At 42.5% G+C, this 21,069-nt stretch overlaps 1 protein-coding gene across 1 annotated transcript in view; it reads left to right on the forward strand.

Moving 5' to 3' along the window:
- Positions 1–397: 397 nt before the first annotated feature.
- Positions 398–21,069, forward strand: part of LOC148138177 (uncharacterized) — a 148,803-nt gene continuing 128,131 nt past the window's right edge. Inside the window, exons 1-3 of the mRNA XM_087981868.1 lie at positions 398–467; positions 2,819–3,709; positions 4,622–4,756. Of these exons, the coding sequence (XP_087837994.1) occupies positions 398–467; positions 2,819–3,709; positions 4,622–4,756 (1,096 nt within the window). The remainder of the gene's footprint in view (positions 468–2,818; positions 3,710–4,621; positions 4,757–21,069) is intronic.

Raw genomic sequence — 21,069 nt, forward strand, 5'->3', positions numbered from 1 at the left:
TTCTCCCAGTTCAGAATTTTGTTTTCTAGGTTACGAGCAAATACGACCACCAAAATATTCGACGCCCTCCTTCTCAAGACAGTCCGTCGTCCAAAGCCCCAGCTTAGTCGAATAATCACATCAATTCACTGCTTCTTCAACTTAAGTAATGTAACCGAGATGCGTGTGTTACTTCTGTATATTTTACTTCAGAAACTTGTCGATCTCATGAAAGAAAGGCACATCGTGCAAAACATAAAATCTGTCTGATCAACAACTGCAATAATTCCTTTTTTTTTGCTTTAACTTTGATTACTTCATTATATCAAACGCTAATTACCTCCCTGAAGAATGACATGTGATATATAAAGTATAATTTTGAATAAATTGCAAAATCCTTTCAGAGCTTCTGTCCGAAATGCATGCACTATTGACAGATCTTGTGTTTGCCATCTATTACCCAGTTATTGCTGCCATCGGGGTTCCAGGTAAGACACTGTCTAGCGTTAGCAGTTCTTTCATTCAGTTCTTAGCTCCATCAATTTTATTTTCAATTCAAAGGTAACGCTTCTCCATGTTGGATGTTTTCTTTATCATATTTGATGTTTTATTTTCCATTCATCGTTGCTACGTCTGAACATTAAACAATATGATGTTCTGTTTTGACAATGTTGTGCAACATTTTTGTTGCATTACTGGACAATCCACATAACACAAATGTAGCAATATGTCACACCAAACATAATTTCTCCCCGAAGTAGATCCGTTGTTCACGTCTGACAAGTTAAATTGGTATTTCTAAAGTTAAAATGTACTTATGCATCAGTTAACAATCTAAACTTTGTAAATAATATCCATTCCGCCATTTACACTTCGCGTGCTGCAGTGTAAAGTGACAACGAGCACCCGAGCTACAAATCATCTCACAAACTTAGAACCACAAAAACAAGCTCTTTTGTGGCCTTGGACATGATTCGATAAGTGTAGTTGTCCATAATCACCATTGTATAAATCCAGTTGTGTTGTGTTAAGCTGCTGGTTATACATGATCAACAGAAGTGCGTTATGGTCAAAGAAATAACTATTTTAGTGTAGAAATATCATATGTGTGAATATGTATTCTGTTGAGTAATCTCGCTGAAGTTTTATTGTGCTCTGGTTGAATTATCAAATTGTGATGATAATATTTTTTAGGACGACAGTGCGATTGATCTTCACAGTGGGAAACAATGTCAACAACTGATTCAAAATCGATTGGCTTTCGCCAATGAATAATTCCAGCAAAATAAATGAACGAATTTCCCAAAGTGAATTGTCTCAGTCACTGAGCTATTGACACAAGAAGTGTTGCTACAGTTGAAAATGACTGAAGAGTTCAATGTTTCTCCCAATTCACAGGACACTGTTACACTTCAGTGTTAGCAGTTTCTGATGTGCCTAAGTATATGACAATTGATTGTTTGATTTCCTCTGTCACTACCACAGGGGAAGTCTTTTCACATCATCACCATTCTCCTCATATTAGATGAAACATCAGAACTGGTGGAATATCTAATGTGTAATTTGTAATGTTTAATTACAAATATCCATTGCAGAAAATAGCTCACATTTAACACCAATGACCTACATCAGCAATGAGCAAGATCTGCACTTCGTTTTATGGTAGTAGTGGCGAGGTAACATGGAAAGATCGAGAGATTATTCTGCTAGTGTGATCTCATCACCTGAGAGTTGCATTGGTGCAATCGAAACGGATTATCCGATACTCATATTAGCTGAAGAGGTTGGAGTCATGCACAGGCAAAGAAATGCTTGCAGTCTTTGCAACTTTTTTACAGAATAAATGTCATGAATAATAATTATTTATGCAGCATTCCCAAAGTCAAACGCTGTTGCCAAAAAATCGAAAGATCTCATCTCAGTTTAGCTAATAAAACAAGATTGACGTTGAGCATTTTCTTTTGCACCTCCTTGGGTCCACCAAGAACATCTGTTTATCAACACGCACTACGTGATGTTCCTTTTTTATGCTTGTTCCCCTCAGTGCTTATTCAGGTGACTGAAGAGCAGACGTTTTGGCATCATATTTGGTCATTTGCAAAGTATAGCGGGTTCTTTATGAATATCTTTGAGGAGAATGTGAGGGCTGCAGATGCTGGAGATCAGAGCTGGAAATGTGTTGCTGGAAAAGCGCAGCAGGTCAGGCAGCATCCAGGGAACAGGAGAATCGACGTTTCGGGCATAAGCCCTTCTTCAGGAATCCTGAAGAAGGGCTTATGCCCGAAACGTCGATTCTCTTGTTCCCTGGATGCTGCCTGACCTGCTGCGCTTTTCCAGCAACACATTTCCAGCTCTTTATGAATATCGACAATCAACTTTAAATGAGTGAACACTTTGAGTTAATTCTAGTAATGTCACATTGCATCCTAAGCGCGTTAAAATCTTTGCTGAATACATTTTTCTCTGCACAACTTTGATGTTTCAGCATTGATCTACAAACGTACTTTTTAGAAATTTTCTCTTGTTACTGCTGTGTTATTTTTTCTGGTGGATTTAGTTTTCCTGTGTTGGAGTGGAGATTCAGTCGAGTTTTTTGTTCATTGCGTCTGTTAGGTTTCAAATGAATATTTTTCAATGTACTCGTACTGATACGTTATAAACTTAACCTTGATCAGTGTGCTACAATCTGGCAATACTTTTCCACTGGATAAAGCAAAGCTTTCAATATTCTTTGACAGTTACAAGCATTGAGATCACGATGTATCATAGAAAATGCAGCCGATTCAGTAACGATTTTACTCTTTCCTTCCATCCATATTTTCATCCCTCTCTATTCCAGCTAATGTAGCAGTGGTAATGGTTCTGTATCGAAGAAGATGTGGTCTCTCCGAATGTGTTACTTATTATCTGCTGTCCATGGCGGTGACAGATATCCTCGTCATGATCAATGCTGTAATATTAAACAGGATTGCTTCTGTCTACTTCCCATTCAGTTACTTGTCTGTAACGCCAGTGTGCGCTGTGCGAACTGTCTTAATTTTTATCGCAATTGATAGCTCTGTCTGGTTAACTGTTGCTTTCACCTTTGATCGTTTTGTGGCTATCTCCTGTCAGAAGTTGAAAACAAAATACTGTACAATAAACGTGACAGCGCGGGTAACAGGAATCGTGTCTGCATTGGCCATTCTGAAAAATATCTTCAAATATTTTCAATTTGAACCACAGTACATAATTAATGGGGTACCGTGGTTCTGTGTCATAAAAGCAATATACTATACATCACCAGCCTGGACTGCATATGACTGGATACGATCCATTTTAAATCCTTTTCTCCCATTTATTCTCATTTTACTACTTAATGTATTGATGGTGAGGCACATTCTGATAGCCAATAGGGCACGTAGAAGATTCTGCACCCAGAAAAATGTACTGAATCAGATTGACCCAGAGATAGAGAAACGGAGGAAGTCCATTATTTTACTGTTTGCCATCTCGGGTAATTTCATACTGTTAAATTTGCTTTACTTTGTGACGATCCTGAATGTCCAAATTGCGCATGCTACTTATTTGACAGGTTCCAATGTCAGTGATTCTACGTTTATTCTCCAAGAGACCGGATTTATGCTTCTGCTATTAAGTTCCTGTATGAACCCGTTTATTTATGCTGGGACACAAAGTAAATTCAGGCAGGAGTTAAAGACTGGTTTAAAATATCCGCTGAAAATATTGGGTGAAACATTTATAATATAAACGTGGCAAAACGTAACAGAAATTGTAAATTACGTTCCAGAATATATCTTTCTTGTGAATATCATAAAAAAAAGGCCCACTTGAAAGACACACTATGTTTTAAGTCCTTGCAGGACATGCCATTTTATACGAGTGTGTAAAAACAAAAATACACATATTTACATCCGTACACACACACACACACACACACACACACACACACACACACACACACACACACACACACACACACACACACACACACACACACACACACACACACACACACACACACACACACACACACACACACACACACACACACACACACACACACACACACACACACACACACACCCCTATTAATGGGTGACGAATTTTCCCCATAAAACCGTAACTTCCATTTGGTCACTCATCCGATTGCTGAATAACAATTTCCAATAAAGCTTACTTTACAAAGATATGGAAATGAGAGCAAAAAGACAATGTTTTCTGCACGTTGGCCATCGACCTTTAGACCAGATGTAAAGAAGCCAGCATATCACCCATTTCTCTGGAAACGTGGACAGGTTTAACACTGTTTTTAAGAGACTGAGACATAACGTGTAGTTCGGACCGGAATTGTTAAAAAAGGAAATGATACAAGCCAGGGTACAGTGGAGTCCTCTCGCCAGCGATATGTTTAATATTTCTAAGCTGCCAAGGGAAAAGTAAACACAAATACGCAAGAGAAGGTTTTAACTTTGTTCTAGTTTGTCAGCGGATATCACTTAAAATATATGTCTAAAAGTTTCTTTCAAATAAATTACTTCTCAACTGAGTGACTAAATGGTTTTCTATAAGAAAACTGCCTTTCAATTTCCAAGTATTGAGATATGTGAGTTTAAGAGATTCTGTACATTATCTTCCTTAGTTGAGGATGACCACATCCGTCGCTTTTCCGTTCCAAATTCTCCACCTCCATTCAGTCCTACGTTTTTGTGTAAAACTAAACAGGATGATGCAATAGCCATTCCAACAGGAATCCGTACGCCCGTTGTGTTTACCGGTGACGATTCTATCTCTTTTATAAGGTTATATTGTCCGTTTACTGGAAGCGAGATTGGAAGATCAATGTTTCAATCTGGTTGCTGGGTGCCACTTGAGTAAACAGCTTGGGAGGCTTTCTTTAAATGCAAAGTCCACAAGTGTGACGCTGGAAAAGCACAGCAGATCAGGCAGCATCCGACGAGCAGGACAGATGACGTTTTGAGCATAAAGTTAAAAATCACACAACACCAGGTTTTAATTCAACAGGTTTATTTGGAAACACCAGCAGTCGGAGCGCTGCTCCTTGATCAGGTGGTTGTTTGAGGAGAAAGTGAGGTCTGCAGATACTGGAGATCAGAGCTGAAAATGTGTTGCTGGAACAGCGCAGCAGGTCAGGCAGCATCCAGTGAACAGGGGAATCGACGTTTCGGGCATAAGCCATTCTTCAGGAATGAGGAAAGTGTGTCCAGCAGGCTAAGATAAAAGGTAGGGAGGAGGGACTTGGGGGAGGGGCGTCGGAAATGTGATAGGTGGAAAGAGGTCAAGGTGAGGGTTATAGGTCAGACTGGGGTGGGGACGGAGAGGTCAGGAAGAAGATTGCAGGTTAGGAAGGCGGTGCTGAGTTAGATGGATTTGACTGAGGCAAGATGGGGTGAGGGGAAATGAGGAAACTGGTGAAATCCGAGTTCCTCCCTTGTGGTTGGAGGGTTCCTAGGCGGAAGATGAGGCGCTCTTTCTCCAACTGTCGTGTTGTTGTGGTCTGGCGATGGAGGAGTCCAAAGACCTGCATATCCTTGGTGGAGTGGGAGGGGGAGTTGAAGTGTTGAGCCACATGGTGGTTGGGTTGGTTGGTCTGAGTGTTCCAGAGGTGTTCTCTGAAACGCTCCGCAAGTAGGCGGCCTGTCTCCCCAATGTAGAGGAGGCCACATCAGGTGCAGAGGATGCAATAGATGATGTGTGTGGAGGTGCAGGTGAATTTGTGGCGGATATGGAAGTTTCCTTTGGGGCCTTGGAGGGAGGTGATGGGGGAGGTGTGAGCGCAAGTCTTGCACCTCCTGCGGGTGCAGGGGAAGGTGCCGGGAGTGGAGGTTGGGTTGTTGGGGGGTGTGGATCTGACGAGGGAGTCACGGAGGGAGTGGTCTTTACGGAATGCTGATAGGGGAGGGGAGGGAAATATATTGTTGGTGGTGGGGTTCGTTTGGAGGTGGCGGAAATGACGGCGGATGATACACTGTACATGGAGATTGGTGGGGTGGTAGGTGAGGACCAGTGGGGTTCTGTCCTGGTGGCGGTGGGAGGGGCGGGGCTCAAGGGCGGAGGAGCTGAAAGTGGAAGAGATGTGGAGGGCATTGTCGAAAACTTCGGAGGGTGGGGGGGAAATTGCGGTCCTTGAAGAAGGAGGCCATCTGGGTTGTACGTTTATAGAACTGATCATCCTGGGAGCAGATGCGGCGGAGACGAAGGAATTGGGAGAATGGGATGGCGTTTTTACAGGGGGCAGGGTGGGAGGTGTAGTCCAGGTAGCTGTGGGAGTCGGTCGGTTCGTAGTAGATGTCCGTGTTGATTCGGTCGCCTGAGATAGAAATAGACAGGTCGAGGAAGGGGAGGGAGAAATCTGAGACTGTTCAGGTGAATTTGAGGTCGGGGTGGAAGGTGTTGGTGAAGTGGATGAACTATTCAACCTCCTCGTGGGAGCACGAGGCGGCGCCGATACAGTCATCGATGTAGCGGAGGAAAAGGTGGGGGGTGGGGCCTGTGTAGTTGCGCAAAACGGACTGTTCCACATATCCTACGAAGAGACAGGCATAGCTGGGACCCATGGCTACTCCTTTGGTTTGGACGAAGTGGGAGGATTGGAAAGAGAAGTTGTTCAGGGTGAGGACCAGTTCAGTCAGTCGAAGGAGGGTGTCAGTGGAAGGGTACTGGTCGGTACGGCGGGAAAGGAAGAAGCGGAGGGCTTTGAGTCCTTCGTGATGGGGGATGGAGGTGTACAGAGACTGGAGGTCCATGGTGAAGATAAGGCGTTGGGGACCGGGGAAGCGAAAATCATGGAGGAGGTCGAAGGCATGGGCGGTGTCCCGAACGTAGGTGGGGAGTTCTTGGACTAAGGGGGACAGGACCGTGTTGAGGTATGCAGAGATGAGTTCGGTGCGGCAGGAGCAGGCTGACACAATGGGTCGGCCGGGGCAGTCAGGTTTGTGGATTTTGGGCAGGAGGTAGAAGCGGGCGGTGCGGAGTTGTGGGACTATGAGGTTGGAGGCGGTGGATGGGATATCCCCCGAGGTGATGAGGTTATGGACGGTTGGGGAGCTGATGGTTTGGTGGTGGGGGATGGGGTCATGGTCAAGGGGGCAGTAGGAGGAGGTATCTGCGAGCTGGTATTTGGCCTCAGTGGTGTAAAGATCGGTGCGCCAAACTACTACCGTGCATCCCTTGTCTGCTGGTTTGATAGTGAGGTTGGGGTTGCGACGGAGGGAGTGGAGGGCTGCGCGTTCCGAGGGTGAGAGGTTAGAGTGCGTGAGAGGGGTGGGGGAGTTCAGGTGGCGGTTAATATCGCGGCGGCAGTTGGCTATGAAGAGGTCGAGGGCAGGTAGGAGGCCAGCACGGGGTGTCCAGATGGATGGGGTGTGTTGGAGGCGGGAGAAAGGGTTGTCAGAGGATGAGGATGGGTGAGAGTCTTGGTTGAAGAAGTAGGCACGGAGGTGAAGGCGGCGGAAGAATTGTTCAATGTCACACCGCGTGTTGAACTCATTAATCCGAGAGCGTAGGGGAATGAAGGTGAGGCCTCTGCTGAGGACTGATCTTTCATCCTCAGAGAGGGGTAGGTCTGGAGGGATGGTGAAAACACGACAGGACTGGGAGCTAGGACCTGGTGTAGGGCGGGAGCTGGGTGTGGGGGCGGGATTAGGCCTGGGGGCGGGGACGGAGATCGATGTGGGGGCGGGGTTAGACGTGGTGACGAATATCGGCGTGGGAGCGGGGTTAGGCGTGGTGACGGATTTCGTCGTGGGGGCGGGGTTAGGCGTGGTGACGGAACTAGGCGGGGGGCGGGGTTAGGCGTGGTGACAGATTAAGGTTTCTGATTGTCATCAGAAGCTATTGGGGTCACAAAAGAGTTAATAGCCTCAGTGAATGTAACCTGGCATCCACTCTCACTGAATTTTGCATTCATGTCTATTCCACGTGAATTGGAGAACAATATGTGAGAAGTTGTTTCTGAAGTTTCCTCGTTTGCCAGGGGGAGAGTTTATCGACTGTTATGACATCAGAAGAGTTAATTGGAAGTAATTACTGGATATATTATGTTGTTTAGTGTCTAACAGAGTTAAGATATTCTAAGTTATATTTTCGTTGTTTGCGTTTTAACTATATTATTCAAACAAATTGTGTTTTGTCTGACGTCGACTACTTTGACCAGCCGCATTCGTCAGTAACAGATACTTTAAGTCTGCCCTTGAAATAAGAAAAATCTCGACTATAGCTTTAAAACATGGTGAGAGGTCTGGTTGGTCCATAACAAACAGGGTAGCTAGTCGGGATCAAAATCCTGAACTCCAACTTGGGTTCAGGATTGTTGGATGCAAAGGCTGTGAGTGATGTTTGTTCGAGTGTTTAATGTCGGATGTTGAACTCGGCTGGTTTAAACAGTGTGTGCGTTGTGTTGCAATTGCTCATTCATTCGTTATGAATTTTCTGGCCGTGGAATAAGTTACTTTGGGGAGTTTCAAACACGTAAGCAAAGCAAAGATTTTTGAACTGGCAAACAAGCTGGAGCCCAGGTTGTCTGTATCTACGAGGAAAGCGGAGGTGATTCTAGCATCTGCACAGCATTGAATATCGCCGACAATATCATCATCGTTTTTGGAAATGGCCAAAGTTCAGCTGTAAACGAAACAGCTTGAATTCGAGTCAAACATAAAGAGAAAAGGAAATTATACAGCTTAAATTGTGATTATAAGCAGAGAAAGAGGGCTTTGCAGGAGCAAGGGAGATATACAGCGAACAAAAGCATAAGGAGAAAGGGTTTGAACTTCAGAAGGTGGGAAATAGAGAGCAAGGTCGACTCTAAAAAGACGGAGGTGAATGTAAAAGTTCAGCTTAGTGAGGAGGATAGTGATGCAAAGTAAATCCATTGTCCCCAACAAACTTAGTGTATATCTATTCAAACGTGACCAGACACTTCAGATATACAATGAGAAGGATGTAGAAGCCGTTTTCTATTCATTTGAGAAAGTGGAGAAACAGATGATGTGAGCGGTAACCATGTGGGTATTGATGTTCCACATAAAGGTGTGAGTCAGACAGAGTGGAGTATTTGCCTCACTATAAGGGAAGATATTTTGGAGTGTAATGAAGTGAAAAATGCTATCTTAACTGCATATGGGCTGGTGCCAGAAGCCTACAGACAACGTTTCAGGAACCTAAGGATGGACCCTGACTAAATGTACGTTAAGTGTGAAATGACGATATAAAGTAATTTGGATAGGTAGACAAGATTGAAAATAAGATTTCTTTGAGAGACGAGTAGTATGGAAGAATAACTCATTTCCCAAAGTAGTGAGAACTCACGTGGAAGAGCAGTCAGTTAAGACTGCAAGATTACCCAATTGAAATTGCTGATGTTTATTTGCTGATTCATAAAACAAAGGATTCAGTGGTTTGCACTGCTGCCTTACTGTGCCAGGGACAACTGTCTGTGTGGAGATTGAACATTGTCCGTGTCTCAATGTGGATTCCCTCCTGGTGTCCCAGTTTCCTCTCAAAATCCAAAGATGTACGCACCAAATCAATTGGCAATGCTAAATTTCCCATGGCGTTCAGGGATGACCAGGTTAGGTGCTTAATCAGGGTTGAATATAGGTTTTAAGCAGAATGGTTCTACGGAGCTTAGGTGTGGATTGTTGGATAGAAGGGATTTTTTTTTCATACTGAACTTAGATAATTCTGTGAGAATTGAATGTTTGGTCTTTCAACATCAATTTCGACGTGTTAGAGATAGAAAGTCAGGAAAATAGACATCCTCAGGTGTTCTGGTAAAAAAGAGATCTAATTGAAGATAATAAAAATACGCTACTGCAAAGTAAACAAAAGAAAACCCATGAGGTGTAAAGTGAAGAGAAAAGGCTCAGATATGTTCACTGTAATAATGTCGCACAGTTAATGGTTTAAGAAAAGCACTGTGAACACGGATGTGGAGAAGTAGGTTAAGACAGTGAATTCTGTTGAAATGGTGAAGTAAAGCAAAGGGGAAACTGAAAAGCTGCACCAGAATGTGGCAATCTGGCCCGAGGTTGGATGAGAAGATTGTGCCAGATTTGTTTGCACGATTAATTCGCGCGTGTGATGTTAACTTGTACGTGCAAAGAGGGGTAGGGTAAGAAATTGTAGTTCAAAGAGATATGGGAGCGTGTCTTGCTTTATTGGTTCGCGATTCAAGGGATATAGCATTCAGAAGTACGACTGCTATACTAGGTCGTATGATAAAGCAAGTCCTTTGTATTTCAAAAGAAGCTGTTCCTTGTCTCAACGATACTCTGCCCTTGAGTTTTTTCAGACTGATAATAACTCAGTCCGGGCTCCGGTCTAATTGGTTTGGTACGGAAATGAACATGATTTTTAGGGGCATTTTTTTCATCTATGTACACAGGTGAGACTTCAGACCAAAGTGGTCAGGATTTAGAAGTAACCTGTAGAATGAGAGGGGAGCGGTCAGATCTGTAGCTGAGCAATTTCGTTCAATCCAGAACTGGTTGGGCGTTAAACAATAAGTTGTATGGAAACTCTCTATTCTGCACTTCTAATTTCAACCTGTAAGCATTTGATCGTTTTTGTACTGTGTTTTAAAGGGGGTTTGCTTATTGGTCTGTTGTGACAGTTTGGACAGAATGTGTTCCGTAGGGGTTCTTTATTCTGTTCCTCCTGTGTCATTATGAATAGATGTTTTGCCTGTTTTAAACCAGTTAGTCCACCTCGCTAACTTCACCCAGGCGATTTTCACTGTACACTTAACGAAACACATTGCAAAACGATATTCTGAACTGCCTGTTTAAGATTGTTTTGAGTGGTCTGACCTCGGCCATGACAGATTAGGGGTTCTTGACGGGATTTTTAACAGCGAGTAGTAGATGCTCGTATCTTTATTTCAGGTTTTGATTTGCTTGGGTAGCCAAAGCTTGGGATAGTTCTGTTTGATTCCACCGTCGAAAACTTTCTGGATGTGGATGCGCTGACTGCCGAAGTTTTACAAAACGTGAATAAGAGCAAGCTGCAGGAAGTAACACCACTAATATACTGGTGTTATTTCCACTTTCAGGTGATCCTTTAAAAAGAATGTTATGTCGATCGTATCAAATCGAGAAGAAATTGAGTGAAATGAACTACTTGATAAGTACTCCAGACAGGAAGAAATCTGTGTCGTGCGAATATGTTTAAAAGGTATTTTGATCTGGAAGGTAAGCAAGTGAAGAAGGTGTTAATGATTACATTACAGAAGGAGAAAAATGTTCAGAGAATTCTGAATTGCACAGTCCTCAAACCAAATTGAACAATGAGCAAGTTGTCAAAGATTGGGATAAATTATTGAGTTACTGTCCACAAAAAATCTAAATGACCTGAAAGTGTTATTGCTATCACATGGAGAGATATGCAGAAATGAACTGGGAAGTAGAAACTTAATTAGGCATGATGTATATATAGAAAATGATGCTACGATTAAGCAATATCCTTTGTGGAATAATCCTCGAAAGCTGGCAGATTTCCAGAAGGAAATACAGTGCATCCTCCAAGATGGCAAAAGTGAAGTGAGTTATAGTGACTGGAGCTCACTCGTGGTCATGGTGCGAAAGCCAGATGGTACCCAATGGTTATGTGTGGACTACCACAAATTCAACTCTGATAGAAAGACTGATGCATATCCAATTCCACGGTTGGAGGACTGTGTCGAACAAGTGGGACACGCAACAGATATAAGTTAGACTTGTTCAGAAGCTACTGGCAAGTACCTCTGTCAGAGACAAAAAAAAAGGTAATTTCGGCCTTGGTAACGTGAAATGGACAATATCAGGTCAAAGTCTTGCTATTTGGTCGGTAAAACGCTCCAGCCACGCTTTAGAGATTGACTAATAAGATCATTGCTGGGTTGCCCAATTGTGTTATGTATATTGATTACCTGGTGGTTTTTAGTCACTCATGGAAGGAACATTAAAGCATTTATCGGACTTGTTTGATCAACTTTGGAAGGCAGACTTGGTGGTAAAACGTAACGAAAAGTGAATTTGCAAAAGCCCAAGTCCTCTTCCTGAGCCATGTTATTGGACATGGAGAAATAGCCCCAAAAGATGATAAAACGAAAGTAGTTGGGAAATTTCCCACACATTCAACAAAAAAGCAGAACTACGCAAAGTTTAAACAGAGTGGGTGAGTTGACTTTACATCATTTCAAATTAGCACAGCACGTGATAAAATAGGAAACCGAAAGAAATCAAAAATATCCATTTTGATAGAGGAGATAAAGTGAGAGTGCAATTTCCAGTGATCGGTGAATCCTTAACAACAATATTTAATGGAACCGATCAAATCGAAAGAAGATTGGGTGAGGTGAGCTATTTTATAAGAACGCAAGAAAGACAGAAATGTTGCAGTGGACATCATTTGGGTATGCTCAAACAGTATTTTCGATTGGGAATGGGGATATATTTCTGGATATAACACAGAGTGAAGAACCAGGTTCAGCGCATTCTGAATTGGACATGCAACAAATTAAGTTGGGCAATGAGGAAGTTCTCAAAGCAATTGGAATAAATTATGGAGTTCTCTTCCAGATGAAATCTGAAATGATCTTAAAGAGTTATTAGAATAACATGGTTAGTAATGTGGGAATATTCTGGCAAATAGAACCGAATGACACTTGATATAGGACATGCTCCAATTAAGCAATATCCTTATCAACGTAACCTTCTAAAGTTAGTAAAGGTTCAAAACGAGAGTGCATGTATGCTCAAAGACAACATAATAGCAGTGATTTGCAGCGACTGGACGTCACCCATGTTAGTAATGCCAGAGCTAGGTTATACCCAACGATTATGTGTGAACGATCACAGTTACAAATTCTGATTTGTATCTGATTTCACGTTTGGAAGACCGCACTGATAAGGTGGGAAAAGCAATTCATATTTCTAAATTTGGCATACTGTAAGGTTAATGACAGGCATCATTATTTCAAAGAGCAAAGAACATTTTGGCTTTTGTAACACCGAATGGCAATTAAACTCATGCTATTCGGTATGAACAATCTCCAAACGCATTTCAAAGTCTAACCATTAACGTCATTTCTGGATTAGCCAAATGAGTGGTGTACATCGGCGACTTGGTGATATTTAGTCACACTTGGAATGAACATTTGCAGCATCTATCAAAATTGTTCGACCAACGTCAGAAGGCAGTCTTGGTGAAGGGCCAATTCTCGAAAAGATGATGCAGAGGAGCTTATGCTCGAAACGTCGACTCTCTTGCTCTTCTAATGCTAACTGTCCGATTGTGTTTTTCCAGCACGACATTATTTAACTCTGTTTTCCAGCATCACTTTCTTCCAGACCGAGTTATCTACCTGCCTGAGAGTGAGTTTTAAACAGTCCAAATCACACTCCTGTGACGTGTCATTGATCATTGATCGATGTCTCACGCGATATGCAGACAAAGATTACTAGAATGTTTCTTATACCATCGACGGGGAGGGAAGTACTATGATTCCTTGATTGACTGGGTTTTATTACAAGTTCGGACTGCATTATTGCAGTGCAGTTGCTCCACTGACTAACTTATTGAACAACTTCAGAATATTTCAAGAGTCAACGGACTCTCTAAAAGTTTTATTCAAGTTGGGCACAGTGTAATGCACAACTAATTACTGAATGTTTCCCTCGGTGACTATGGATGCATGTGTTGTCTGTACCAGTGCTGTACTCTTTCAAGAAGACGTCGAGAAATACCTAGTGGGGTTTTCGTCCAGAAATTTGGGTGCTCAGCAACAAAAACGGTCCACAGTTCAGCCAGAAATCTTGTGTTTAGTGCTGGCTTGACAACATTTAATAAATTATAATGTCAGCAATATGTCTGAGCATCACTTCTTAAAACGTCTCGAACAATGTAAGGGCCGAAGTTCCAGACTATTTCGATGGAGATATTTTTGCAGCCATACAAATCCAGGAAGATAAAGCATAATTACCGATGCGTTGTCACATCTCTGGTGATGAAAGATGAAGCTGTTCAGTGGAGAGTGTAATAGGCAGAAATATACTGTAGGAAAGAATGTTTGAAGCTTGAAATCTGTGTAACGTACACTTTTTGTTGTGTACTGGCAGAGTTGGTCTAAGGGTTTCAAAAATGAAGCCTCCTTTTTATTCAATGGGAACGTGTGACGGTGCTGTCAATTTAAGGAGTTCTGTTGTCCTGGCCTTTTTTTTTTAAAAGAGACGTTGCAATGTAGACGTTCAGATCCGGTTACTGAAGTACAATTGAACAAAATACTGTGGAGGCGTTGGAGTTTTATAATGCGGCCTGAATGAGTCAGACCAGGTCTCACAGATCAAGGTTTCTTAGCGGCCTCAGAAGCTATTGAGGTCTCAGAAGAGATTCAGCTTAGTGAATGTCTCCTGTCTTCTACTCACCAAACAAAAGTTATGTCAGGTGGCGAGGGACCATTCCCCTGCTGAAGGTATGGAAAGGAACTCGCCCATTCATATACTCTGCTGATACACAAACAAGATTAGTCAGATCGAAAATGATCATTGAGAGAAGGAATGTTCGGCTCAAGAATAATACTCTCAAATCAGAACACACTGGTTAATTGTTAAGGGTTATTTGGACATGTCAATGCACAATTCACACAATGTGGGAAAATACATGACAATCCATCTGGTGTAAAATAATTTTGTTTTGGCTGCGAGGTAACTGCATAACATCTTGATGGTCTGCCAGAAACATTTTAAAGTAGTGAGCTTGGAGACACCGAAAACTGAAAAGTACTGAAATGAAAATTCAGCCCATAACCACAAATTTAGAATAATATCAATATCAAGGACTGAGCCCCGCCAATGGGACTGTTCACTATCTCATCAGACGGGGTTCGTGGACAGGTGCTGTGGAAAATAAAACAGAGCTCTGTCTGCCAGCCGTCAGTCTAGAGTACTCAATGTGTTAAAGGTACTGTAACTCTCTTGTTGGATATATACATTAAGTTAGATGATACATTCACATCTTATTTCGCATATATATGAAGCGGACTCAGTAAATGTATTTTCCTTTCAGAAATATGTCTGTGTCTTCGTGTATTCAATTTGATCAGACCTTAAAGAACACGTGAATCGCTTCCAGCTTGACAATAAAAAGACGGGATGGGTATGAAAAGCAATAACATGATAAAATTATGGAGATGCTCTTTGCCTGGCATTTGAGAGGCACGAATATTATTGGCTAGCTATCAGGCTCAGGCTGCTCATTAGCCAGATCTTGTTGCATTTTAAATTCGACTGCTTCAGTATCTCAGAAGTTGTGAATACGCTGAACATTGTGCAATCGTGGCTGAACACACCACTTCTGACATTATGATAGAGGGAAAATCGTTGATGAAGGAGCTGAAGATTGTTGGATCCAGGCATTACCCTGATGAAATGCTGCAGCGATGGCCTGGAGCTAAATGCATTGACATCCAACAATGACAGTCATCTTCCTACGGGCCGGTATATCACTAACTAGCAGAGGGTTTGCCCCCTTTGCGCATTCATCACAGTTTTTTTTTATCCATGGAAGAGCTTGATGCCAGACCCCATAGAATGCTGTGTTGGTGTCAAGTTCTGTCACTTTCCCGTTACCTGTGGAATTCAGCTTCTTTGTGCATGTTTGAAATTAGGTTAGCAGCTCAATAGTTCTGGCGGGATGCACGGTGGCCATCTTTACACAGCTTATATCTGAGCAGATTCCGCTTGATAACACTGCTGATGACAACTTTCATCACTTTACCAATGATTGAAAGAGGGCTTAACGGGTGGTAGCCGACCATAATGTATTTGTTCTGATTTTGTTTCCACACAGGAGGTATCTGTGAAATGTTCGACATTATTTGATAGATGCCTGCGCTGGAAAGAGCAGCAGTTTTCTGGAGACAGTTCTGTTCTATTGCGGGAATGTTGCAAACGCCCATCGCTTCTGAATTGTTCAGTGCCGCCAAACATCTCCTAATGTCACTAGCTATGAAAGTATTACGAATGCTTTAGACATATATTTTTGCATTGATTCGTTGTGTTCTTCCATCATTGGGAACAGAAATAGTTGTGGAGTCCGCTTCTCTCTTGAGTTATTTAATTCTCCACCACTATAATCAACTGGATGTATCAGGGGATCAGATCTCAGATGTGATCCATTGATTGTGAGATCGGTTAGCTATTTCTATCAGTTGCTGCTTATGCTGTTTGGTATATCATTTTGTCGAAGTAAATTTGCAATCGCATTTGTCAATGCATCTAATTTGCACTCTCAGGACTGATCGTTTTGGCACACATTTTCCAACCTGTAAAAGATCTAACTTTGCAAGCTCTCTACATTTTGTTTTTCCGCCAATCTATACCAATGTCAATATGTTACATGTCACACCCGAGTCTCTTTGTTTTCAGCACTGTCCTTCGAAGCGGTATATCATAAAATATCGTCTGGAAAACTAACTTCAATAAAACTAATCGTTCTCCTTTTCGCACAAAAAGTTACCAACCACTAATTAAAAGACACATGATTTTCCTTTGGCAAACCATGTCGACTACGAATGATTAATTTGAACTAGAGTATCCAATTGTAACATCTTAAATATGTTTCCTCAAAAAGAAGTTAGTTTAACTGGCACGAGTTTTTTTTTACTTTTGTGTCCACTGTGTTCTATTTGCCATTTCGCCATCTAAACCGACCTCCCTTGAATGTATTGAGTTTTAAAAATTAAATCTAATTAATTAAATACTCGCCACTTCCTGAGGGGCCAGTACGGAAGCTCATCAGAACTCGGGTTTTTGCCAGACTGAAGCTTCAATGGTGCAGTCGTTACCCTGGCTGCGACCATAGTTGTTTGGTCCCTCTACTGTAGAATATGGGCTATTGTTGAAGTAATTGAGATAGTGAATTCAGCGATTCATCTGCTTTAGTAAATCAATAAATTTTATTTGTTGTCTGAATGGAATGCTATTGCTTCAACAGGGTTTACAGACCATTATCTTCCTGCCCAAACTCCTGATGGCACTTTTGGCCTTCTGAACTTCAATCTACGATTCTTATGAATATTTCCAAAGATAATGATAACATTACACATCGAATAATTTATACATACGATTACAGTCAGTGCAGTCTTATGGAAGTTCAAACTCTTCAGCCCTCGATTTTGTGCCGGCGTTTTATCACATTCAAACATCACATTAACCGGCAGAACCTTTATTGTATTATTTTCCATGTGCCTATCCGAGAGACAGTTGAATGTACGTAAGGTACCTGACTCTACTTCCAATTCTGGCATTGAATTTGACGCATCCACCAATCTCTGTGTAAAGAAACTACCTCTGACATCTCCCCTCATCCTTCCTCCAATTTCCATTACAGCATGGTCCACGTGATAGACATTGTCACCGTGGGAAAATGTATCTGGGTATGCATTCTATCTCTGCCTCTCAACATCTTGCACTCCTCTTTCAAGTTTCCTCGCATCCTTCCTTACTGCAATGAGAAAAGCCCTCTCTCCCTTAACCTTTCTTCTCATAACATGCCCTGCTGTCCAGGCAGCATCGTGGTAAATCTCCTCTGCACCCTATCTAAAGGTTCCACATATTCCCCATTATGACACAACCAGAACTGGAAACGATATTCCAAGTGTGTTCTAATGAGAGCTCTGTCGAACTGCAGCATAACCTCGTGGCTCACAAACTCAATTCGTTTATGAATGAAAGCCAACATTACTTGTGCCTTCTTAACTACCCTATCAACTTGGGTGACATCTTTGAGGACTCTATGGACATGGACTCCAAGATTGCTCGGTTCCTTCACACTGCCAAGGGTCCTGTTTTAAATATTGTAATCTGCACTCGAATTCGTCCTTCCAAATGAATGACTTCACACGTTTCCGGTTTGAATTCCATCTGGTCTGCATCCCAAAATCATCGAATCCCTACAGTGCAGATCAGACCATTTGGCCCAACAAGTTGACACCGTCCCTCTGAAGAGTAACCCGCAGACTCATTTCACTACATTTAACCTCTGACTAATGCTCACAAGTTACACATCCTTGAACACTGGAGAATTTAGCACGGCGAATTAACTTCAACTGCAAATCTTTGCATTGTGGGAGGAAACCGGAGCACCCGCCGGAAACCCACGCAGACACAGGGAGAATGTGAAAACTCCACACAGACAATCTCTAAGGCTGGAATCGAACTCAGTTCTAATCCCTGAACTACCTTGCTGCCCTGGTGGTAGTCGTCTTCCTCTCAAAGTTCCCATTGCAACCAGTAACAGCCCTCCACACTATCCATAACTCCACCAACCCTCGTGTCATTAGCAATCTTACTCATCCACACTTCCAATTGCTCATCCAAATCATTTATAAAAATCAAAGAGAGTAAAGGTCCCATAATCTATCCCTGTGGAAGACCACCAGTCACCAAGCTCCAGACTGAATACTTTAGACCTAGGAGCTCATGCTCTCCTCTATTGGCCAAACAATTCATTATCCAGACTGCCAGATTTCCCCATACCTCATGCCTCCTGACTTTCTGAATGAGACTACAAATGCATTGCTGGAACCCTTGTACACCACATCGACTGCTATACCTTCAGGAACATATTTTTTCACATCCACAAACAATTCAATAAGGTTTCGGAGGCATGACCTGTCACTCACAAGTCCGTGTGGACTATGTTTTTCTAAGTAATCATAAGTCCTGTCTCTCAGAATCCTCTCCAATAATTTGCCCACAACTGACATAAGACTGACGGATCGTTATTTCCCAGGATTATCCCTATTCCTTTATTTGAACAAAGGAATAATATTAGTTACCCTTCAATCAGTAGATAGTGCAGACGCAAAGGTCGTCTTCAAAGGTGCAACAATTTCTTTCCTCACTTCCTGGCATAACTTCGGATATATCCGCTCTGTTAACTGGGGTGACATTTTTTCAAAACGTTCATCACATCCTCCTTCCGAACACGAACCTGTTCTGGCATATCCGTCCGTGTCACGGTATCCTCATAAAAGACAAGATCACTCTCAGGACTCAACACCGAAGCAAATTATTCAGTCCAGATGTCCCCTACCTGCTCCGACTACAGGCACAAGTTTTCTTCACCATCCTTGATCAGCCATACCCTCATTCCGACCATCCTCCTTTTCCTCACAGAAGCGTAGAATACTTTAACGTTTTCCTTAATCCTTCCTGTTAAAACTTTTTTTTAATGCCACCCATCCCCAGCTGTCTTCATTCCATTCTTCAGTTCCTTTCTGGCCAAATTATAACCCTCTAAGGCTCTGTCTAATCCTTGACTCCTCAAGCTAAAATATGCTTCCATTTCACTCTTGACAATATGTTCCACATGCCTGATCACCCAGGGTTCTTTCAACCTACCACCCCGTCCTTCCTTAAGTGGGACAAAACTGCCCAGCACAATGAGCAACTGCTTCCTAAACAACCTTTATACTTCTGTCCTGCATTGACCAGAGAACATCTCTTCCCACTTTTAGCGTCCCAGTTTCTTTAAAATAGCATTGTGATTCCCTACCCTCAGTTAAATAATTTCCCATACAACCTGCTCTTAACGCTCGCCAGGAATACAGGAAACGTCATTCCAATCACTATCAGCGAAATGCTCACCCACCGAGAAATCTGACACCTGGTTGGTTCATTGCCAAGCACCAAATCCGGTATATAGCCTCCACTCTAGTCAGCCAATCCACGTATTGCATCCGCATCCTGCTGGTATTGGCCTCGATGGAGACGCAAGGTTTATCACAGAAAAAGGCAAGGATTTTGCACGTTTTAACTTTTCTACTTTACTTTGCAGTAGATTTTGCACTGAGGTACTTTTCTGCCGAAGATAGTGCCGTGCACGGTGACGAAATTAGATTACTTACAGTGTGGAAACACGCCCTTCGCCCCAACAAGTCCACACCGCCCCGCCGAAGCGCAACCCACCCATGCCCCTACATGTACCCCTTACCTATACTATGGGCAATTTAGCATTGCCAATTCACCTGACCTGCACATCTTTGGTCTGTGGGAGGAAACCGGAGCACCCGGAGGAAACCCACTCAGACACGGGGAGAACGTGCAAACTCCACACAGTCAGTCGCCTGAGGCGGGAATTGAACCCAGGTCTCTCGCGCTGTGAGACAGCAGTGCTAACCACTGTGCCACCGTGCCGCCCAGACGTTGCACACATTTCGCTGTCCTCCCATATCACTGCGTTTGGCTACACCTAAACCTAAACCTAATTATTTTTGATTCAGCCAAAAACGAATTTGCGAGAGAAAATCATGAAATAATAAAATCAGTAGATGAAGGAACATTCGAGATATCCTCCAACCATTGGACAATAAGCACTTTTTCATATTCCAGTCATAGTGTCAAAGATTCTTGGAGGTGTAAAACACAGAAACAGACCCTTCGGTCACCTTCGGTCACCTTGTCCATGCCGACCAGATATCATAACCTAATCACATCCCATTTTGCCTGCACTTGGCCCATAGCCCTCTGAACCCTTCCTATTCATTAACCCGTCCAGATGTCTTTTAAATGTTCTAATTGTACCAGCTTCTACCACTTCATCTGACAACTCATTCCATGCAAACAACAACCTCTGCATGAAAAGGCTGCCCTGAGGTTTTTCTGAATTCTTCCTCTCTCCCCAAAACCAATGCCCTCTAATTCCCAACTTCCCCATCCCAGCGAAAAACTTGTCTATTTATCCTATCCAAGCACTTCTTAACTTTTTAAACCTCTATGGGCTCAGCTTTCAGCCACCAACACGCCAGGAAAAACAGCCCCTGCCTATTTAGCCTTTCCCTACAGTTCAAATCCTCCAATGTTTGCAACAAGTTTGTAAATCTTTTCCACGCCATTTCAAATTTCACAACATCTTGCCGATAGGAAAGAGAGTAAAATAGCACGCAATTTTCAAATTATTTGGATCCATAGCAACGATATTCGTAAAGGAATCTAGTTAACAGACGTAGCACATTTGAAACGTCTGTGTCTCTGGCTTGGTGGCAATTGTTGCCCATTCATAGTTTCTCGTGATAGGGTGGTGATGAAC

Source organism: Chiloscyllium plagiosum, unplaced genomic scaffold, assembly GCF_037043375.1.
Source record: "Chiloscyllium plagiosum isolate Xiang-an unplaced genomic scaffold, Cpla_swu_hap1 HiC_scaffold_41, whole genome shotgun sequence".
NCBI classification, from domain to species: domain Eukaryota; kingdom Metazoa; phylum Chordata; class Chondrichthyes; order Orectolobiformes; family Hemiscylliidae; genus Chiloscyllium; species Chiloscyllium plagiosum.